Consider the following 8,049-nt stretch of genomic DNA (forward strand, 5'->3'; position numbering starts at 1 on the left):
AAGTGTCATGCAAGTAGTCGTTATTCACTCTAAAATAAAATAATTATCAACTCATGACTTTTAGTCAAAGTGATTTTATGCCCTCAGAAGTCTTCGAAAAGGATGCATGAGTCATTAGAACTACTTTATGACACTATTTAGGGGCTTTTTAAGCTGTAGAGTGACTGACTATAAACTGCTATTGTATGGAAATCAGCAGTTGTAAAACAATTTTTTAAATACAGTAAATTTTTTGTGTTCTGTTGAAGGAAAAAAAGTCATATGGTTTGGAACAACATGGGGGTATTTTTCATTTTTGGGTGAACTTCCTTTTTACACTATTTTAACTGCTACGTCTGTTATTCCAATGTTAACTGTTACTTTGTAATATTTTTCAGATGGCTGGTATGGTCTCACCACCTTTCTTTACTCCATCTGAAACTCCTTTGTCAAGTAAAAGGGATTCATCTAAGAGATTCAATTTCAAGGTAAAATTTTGGAGTGGCATTAAGAAACATCAGTACAAGTAAAAATATATATAAAAAAACTTTTGAAATAATAATTTATAAAAATGCTAGTAACAGGGTTCCCATGGTCATTGGAAAAACAGGACATTTAAAAATTGTGATTTCCAGGCCTGGAAAAATCACAGAAATTATCAAAATCTTAAAAAGTAATTGAAAAAATTTCAAATGTAAATGCACAGCAAAAAAAGAAATGTCCCTTTTTCAGGACACTGTATTTTAAAGATAATTTTGTAAAAATCCAAATAACTTTACAGATCTTTATTGTAAAGAGTTTAAACAAAGTTTTCCATGCTTGTTCAATGAACCATGAACAATTAATGAACATGCACCTGTGGAATGTTCGTTAAGACACTAATGGCTTACAGACGGTAGGCAATTATGGTCACAGTTATAAAAACTTAGGACACTAAACAGACCTTTCTACTGACTCTGAAAAACGCCAAAAGAAAGATGCCCAGGGTCCCTTCTCATCTGCGTGAACATGCCTTAGGCATACTGCATGGAGGCATGAGGACAGCAGATGTGGCCAGTGCAATAAATTGCAATGTCCATACTGTGAGATGCCTAAGACAGTGCTACAGGGAGACAGGAAGGACAGCTGATCATCCTCGCTGTGGCAGAGAATGTGTAACAACACCTGCACAGGATCGATACATCCGAATATCACACCTGTGGGACAGGTACAGGTTGGCATCAACAACTGTCCGCGTTAGACAGGAATGCACAATCCCTCCATCAGTGCTCAGACTGTCCGCAATAGGCTGAGAGAGGCTGGACTGAGGGCTTGTAGGCCTGTTGTAAGGCTGGTCCTTACCAGACATCATCAGCAACAACATTGCCTATGGGCATAAACTCACCTTCACTGGACCAGACAGGACTGGCAAAAAGTGCTCTTCACCAATGAGTCGTGGTTTTGTCTCACCAGGGGTGATGGTCGGACTCGCGTTTATCATCTAAGGAATGAGGGTTACACCGAGGCCTGTACTCTGGAGTGAGATCAATTTGGAGTTGGGGGTCCGTTATGGTCTGGGGCGGTGTGCCACAGCATCATCGGACTGAGCTTGTTGTCATTGCAGGCAATCTCAATGCTGTGTGTTAAAGGAAAGACATCCTCCTCCCTCATGTAGTACCCTTCCTGCAGGCTCATCCGGACATGACTCTCCAGCAAGACAATGCCACCAGCCATACTGCTCGTTCTGTGCATTATTTCCTGTAAGACAGGAATGTCAGTGTTTTGCCATGGGCAGTGAAGAGCCCGGATCTCAATCCCATTGAGCTTGTCTGGGAACTGTTTAATCGGAGGGTGAGGGCTAGGGCCATATCCCCCCAGAAATGTCTGGGATCTTGCAAATGCCTTGGAGGAGAAGATGCACTGCCGTACTTAATGCAGCTGGTGGCTACACCAGATACTTTTACTTTTTGATTTTGTTCAGAGATACATAATTCCATTTCTGTGAAACTTGTTCAGTATATGTCTTAGTTTTTTAATCTTTTTATGTTCATACAAATATTTACACATGTTAAGTTTGCTGAAAATAAAAGCAGCTGAAAATGAGAGGACGTTTATTTTTTTTGCTGAGTTTTTTTGTATAGTGCTTTTCAAAATACACATTAGATGTGATTCAAAGCCTAATTAGCTGCCTAAACTGGTACTTGGTTTTGAAATGATCAATTAGAAACAAAAGCCTTTGTTCTACAGTTAAGCATATCCATTTTGCTGTTTTTTGCATTGTTCAATGATCTGAAGAACATGTGTTTATAGACTGGGCATTCGTTACTTCCTGTTTATTTAGGAGGGGGAGCTAACGAGTGCTGCACTAAAGGAGGAGATAGAAAAGCTGCACGAAGAAAAGAGCATACTGCTTGAGACCATTGAAGATCTGAAGCGGATTGTGGAGCAGACTGAGCCTAAGGCGAGTACAGCACAGCCCTTTAATATTCCTTCATATGGCAGCCGCTTTGATCATCAGCCACTTTTGCTCTCTGGAACCCATTTTAACAGCTGCATTTTTACTGGCCCTGGCCAGGTAAAGGACCTTGCTTTAGGGGACACATGGGCAGAGCTATCACTAACACCACTGATTTGGCCTTAATTGTGCCAATCAAGACTGTTTTATTTAAGTTCGCACTTTGTGTTTGAATTTCATCTACTGACGCAAACCCATGGGTCTTTGTAACCTGATCATACAAAGTCTTGAGTAAGCTTCTAAAACCTCAAAGCCCAGAGATGCTGGGTTTTGTGTTCAGTAATCATGTTCATCAAAGAGGTTCTTATGTTAGGAAATTTTGTTGGTGGCATGTATGTGTTCTCTCTGTGTAGTATCGCATCACAGGGAATCAGTTTTATGGTTGAAGTGAGTTCTTGGTGTCTAGGGCCCTAAAAAAGTTAATGTCACAAGATAATCTCATTTATCCTTCTGTTTTGAAGCAGACAGAGCACTGTGGAAATGCGGCCTCAATGCTGATTGCAGCCTTGAAATCAAAAATATCTTCTCTCTCCCTGGAAAACCAGCAGCTCTCCCAAATAATAAAGGTAAATTGCTTTTAAAATCGCTTAATAACTTCTGTACCACTTTAAAACTGATGTAATTTTTGAAAATGTAAAATACTTATCCCTTAAATCCCTTTAAATAATTAAAAACTTATCTCCTATCCCAGTTTATTATGCAAAGACATCTATAAGACATTCATCTTCCAAAAGTGTAAACACTGCATGTGGTATTGTTCTGTTTGTTTGAGTGGTCCAACATAGCAACATTGGCATAATCAATGACAAAGGTTTGGAGCAGGATTACCTGTATGCTGACCAATGGAAGAAGCTATGAACTTAGTGAACTTTTAAGTGAAGAGCATTTTGAATTAGAGATGTAAACCATTAACTTCTCATGAATGTTTGTCTTTTCTCACCTTGCAGAAACGTCCAGCTCCCCAAGGAGAGGAAGGCCAGGGTGGATCCCGTCCAAACAGCATTGAATCCAATGCCTCATACCACTCCACTCATGCTGATTTTGAGGTTTCCAGTGATGTGCACATCATCACGGGTGACGAAGAGGATCTCTCTAAGGTGTCTGCTCTCAGTGGCTCCTCACTCAAACATGAGATGGACAAAGAAGCCATAAAATTATGTGCAGATGAAGAAATCGGGCTGTTACGGGATGCACTGGAGAATCTACAGACCAAATTGCAAGAGTCCAGAATGGAGAATCACTCCCTTCAAGCCAGACTCAATACTGACTCTACACTGCAAGATACCCCAAAATACCAAGAAGCTTTGCAAGAATTGCAGGCACTCAAGGAGGTGAGGGATGATTTAAGTAGAGAAGAAGACAATGTGGTACAGAAGTTTCAGTATTTGAAGGGCTGCCTGGAGCAAGAGGTAAAAGAACTGAAGGGAAAGTTGGCCAAGTCAGAGGAGGAACAAAAGCAGGATGCTTTTTTGATAAGGGATCTTCAGGCTCAGATCCAGAGAGGTCATCTATCTGAGGACGAGCGTCAAGACATGAAGAACACCTACAATGCTTTGGTGGAGAATATTAACCAGGAGAAAGTGCTGTTGATCAATAAGTACAAGGAGTCTCAAGAGGAGATCAAGATGCTTCAGGAGGCGCTTCGCGGCACTGTGCCCGTTGAGGCTGCTGCCAAAGACTTTGAGGAGATGAAGGCAGAGCTCAGTGAGATTATTGAGGGCCTGCAGAAGCGGCTGTTGGAGCTCTCGAAATCATATAGCGAGGCCAAAAGCGAGCTTAGCACTGCCCGCAACCAGCTGCAGGCCAAAGCTTCAGAGCCCAAGGACAAGTCAGATGTGGAGTGTGGCTCCAAGGAGGAGCACGAGCATAAAATTCAAGAGCTGGCTTTCAAGATGAAGGACGTTCAGAACGTTCTAAATGACATGGAGGCCAAGCATCAAGCGGCACTTAAAGAAATCGCCCAGCTTCAACGAGATGCTGAGAACCATGCCCAGGCATCTGTAGCCATTGCAGACCACACCCAGGTGGTGGCATCCTTGGGGAATGCCATCAAGAACCTGGATGCCGAAGTTGAAGTTCTTCAACAGCAGCTTGCCCAGAAAACTTTGCAGGTGGATGCTTTGCAAAATAGACTGACAGTTGAGAAGGATGTAACTCCGGATGATTCGTTATCCAGACTGGAATATGAGCAAATGAGGGAGACACTGGAGGGTGAGATAAGTCACCTGAATGACCTGCTAAAGGGTGCTCTTTTGAAGCAGGATGAGATGGCCCTGGAAGTGACTGCTGCATGGCAGGAAGTGAAAGACAGCAGAAATGAGAAAGAAGCTGCACAGGAGCTTGCTGTATGTAGGGAACAGGAATGCAAGGCAGTAAATGCAAGGTACAGGGAGGCCCAGGTTGTCATTGTTCAGTTGAAGAAGCAGGTGGAGAACCATGTGAAAACTGAGAGAGAGAAAAATAAAAAGGTGAAATGATTGTCTGACTTAGATTAATTAGTCACACACCTTTCTTGTGAATTGGTAAAGATTTGTTCTATTAAAAAGTAAAGTGCTGTTTATTTATATATTTTATAGATTGATGAGTTTTCAAAGGAGGTTATCAAGTTGAAGGATGCTCTGAACAGCCTTTCGCAGCTGTCATATACCACCAGCACCCCTAAGAGACAACAGAGCCAGCAGGTGGATTTATTACAACAGCAGATCAAACAACTACAATATGAACTTGCTGTACGTCACAAGTTTTGATTTCACTGTCTTTCCTTTTCCATAGGAATAAATGGAATAACATGAACATCAGAATATAATAATAAATATTTCAGAATATATAAAGTTTTTATTGTGGAGTTTAAGACATAGAAATATATGATTGAAGTTATATTAGCATAAACAATAAGCAGCAATGAAATGGTTGTCAGAATTTGTTCAGTAACAAACATTTTTAAACTTTATGATTCTGCCATAAATAAGCTTGATGAATGAATATTTTCTCTATTGGAAAAATAACAAAGAAACTTTGTTATTGAAATGATGCCCTTAAACATTTAATAATTTAGCTAAAGGAGTTTTATAAACATAAACATGTTGTGTATGAGCATGACAGATATCTAATGCATCGAATACATTACATTCACTTTGGTTTTCAGAATAGCATTCACAGTGTTTACCTTCTTTTTATAATAGGAGTCTAAGAAACAGCACCATGAAATTGTTTCAGTCTACCGAATGCATCTTCTCTATGCTGTGCAGGTCTGTATTCATTTTTGATCGGTTTATATTGAATTCATAGTAAAGAGTTAATATTCATAAAAGAGTATTCAAGTTCATTTATAATCATGTACATTTCTGTTTTCTCTGACAATGTTAAACAGCAATTTTAACTGAAAACTTTATTTTTTAGGGTCAGATGGATGAAGACGTGCAAAAGGCTTTGAAACAGATACTTGTAATGTGCAAAATGCCAACCGAGGCCAAGTGAAGAAGTTGAAACTGTAGTTGTTTATGAACTGCCAAAAACTGTGATCTCTAGTCAAGGATCCATCAGTTAACACTACGCATTTAGTCATTCTAACATATTATGGAAAAATATTTTGAACTTAAATGATTAATGAAAAGAGGAAACAATCAATCCTGCTAAATGTGCACAAATCTCCTTGGTCATACAGTACCAGACAAAAAACACAATCTACAGCACCTATTTTTTTAAATGTATCCTGAAAACCATTTCTTTTTTTTTCTTTTTTTTAAGAAATATGATCAGTATTGGATCTTGTTACAATGTAATCAGAATTAGTTTATTAGTTTCCATTAGAATGCCTATCAATAACAAAGTAAGCACAATAAGTAAGTAAGTAAAGTACGTTTTAGTTCTGTACTTTGGCCTGCAAGGCAGTTCAATGGTACTCACCTATGACAACCGTGTTTTCTTAAATGCAGTTGGAGTGTGTATTTTCTAAAATTGCTACTAGTTGTAGTATCTGCATGCTGTGAAAACTGAAGCGGTTCAATGTTTGTTCTAAGACATTGTGACTTTTTTGAATTATCCACTATTTCAGGGTATGTGCTTTGATAAAATGCCCATGTGCCAAATGCACTTTCCTTAGACCAGTGGTTCCCAACCCTGTTCCTGGAGGCCCTCCAACACTGCACATTTTGTATATCTCCCTTTTCTGACACACCCAATTCAGGTCTTGGAGTCTCCACTAACCAATGTGTGTTAAATCCAGGAACAGGGTTGGGAACCACTGCCTTAGACTTTCTTTAAAGCCAGCATTTACTTGCCCATGTTATGTCCATGTGCCTCTGTGCATTTCTAAGGCCCATGGTAATATTTTCAATATATAGCATTTGAAGCTGCACTATATTTCTTTCCATTATGCTTTGTTGCTTGGTTATACCAGGTTGCTGCACTGTAGTAAAATATGTTATTAGTTGTACTATAGATTTGTATTTTCCTGTACATCCTAAACTTGTAGCCTTTTTTAAATCACAGCATGTTAAAAAATAACTGTAGTTAGTGATATACTAAAAATGAGTGTCATACAACAGTGTGGGATGAGTTTTACCATAGCACTTCAGTGTAGTTGTGGTTTTGCAACAAATAAGGCTTTGGTATGGACGTGATAATGCTATATGGGCAGAATAAATTTACATGTATCAGGGTAAAGTATCTACAGAATCCCCCCACTTTAGGTGTTACCTACATTTGGGCCACACAGAGGGTGTTTGACACTAAGCAACTAACATACTTTTTATGTATTAAGATATGAAATGTACAGTTGCACTTGAAAACATGCAATTCATTTGTTGAGCATATGTTATTTTTAACTATGCACTAAAGACTTGCTCATTACATGTAAATTGTTGTACTTTCATGATTTCAGGTTCAACATTGCATCAACATCAGACAATGCATCACACATGACTTGTGTATGAAATAGCACTTTAAAGTGCAGTCTTTTGTTAAATCAGATTTTGTTGATCAGCTACCTTTCCAGACAACCTGCTAGTTAAATGCTGTAGCCATTTTTTTAAGTGCCAATACATTTACAAACTTCACTAAGAAAACACAATATTTATAGATCAGATGGCAAATATGACTGTTGTATGAGATGATAAAATAATTAAAACACCTGTATAGTAAAATAATCTTGTTCAATTGCTTCCATCATTTTTAAACATGCTTTCTTTTTAAATAATTTTGGGATTAGGAGTGGAATACTTGCTTGCTTTCGATCATCCTTTTATCAAACAAAGTTGCTGTGACTTCTCCATTATTAACACTTAGAGTTAAACACCAGTAATTCTACAATAGCAGCTATTTGTTTTAATAAAGCTGTAGGGTTACTACCAATAACATTTGTTGTCACTGCATGGACATACCCCTAGAAACGTGTTTTACTTATAAAATATTTAATCACCCAGAGCTTTGTGTTAAAGTTGTGCTGTAAAAAAGTTTTGTATTTTTAGGTCTTAATTTGCAAAAGTCTCAGAGAAGCTCGGACACAGGAACAATATAGCTCAATATGTGACTTTAATTTCCTGTTGGTAATTATATATAATTGTTGCTGTGGTAAA

At 38.6% G+C, this 8,049-nt stretch overlaps 1 protein-coding gene across 3 annotated transcripts in view; it reads left to right on the forward strand.

The window, feature by feature from the left end:
• Nucleotides 1-7,604, forward strand: part of LOC127625450 (ankycorbin-like) — a 68,518-nt gene extending 60,914 nt beyond the window's left edge. For all 3 annotated transcript variants that reach the window (XM_052100747.1, XM_052100749.1, XM_052100748.1), the window contains 7 exons: nt 378-467; nt 2,300-2,423; nt 2,942-3,039; nt 3,421-4,941; nt 5,050-5,202; nt 5,656-5,721; nt 5,873-7,604. In XM_052100747.1, the coding sequence (XP_051956707.1) occupies nt 378-467; nt 2,300-2,423; nt 2,942-3,039; nt 3,421-4,941; nt 5,050-5,202; nt 5,656-5,721; nt 5,873-5,950 (2,130 nt within the window). In that variant the 3' untranslated portion in view covers nt 5,951-7,604. The remainder of the gene's footprint in view (nt 1-377; nt 468-2,299; nt 2,424-2,941; nt 3,040-3,420; nt 4,942-5,049; nt 5,203-5,655; nt 5,722-5,872) is intronic.
• Nucleotides 7,605-8,049: the final 445 nt, after the last annotated feature.

The sequence above is a fragment of the Xyrauchen texanus genome, chromosome 31 (assembly GCF_025860055.1).
Source record: "Xyrauchen texanus isolate HMW12.3.18 chromosome 31, RBS_HiC_50CHRs, whole genome shotgun sequence".
NCBI classification, from domain to species: Eukaryota; Metazoa; Chordata; class Actinopteri; order Cypriniformes; family Catostomidae; genus Xyrauchen; species Xyrauchen texanus.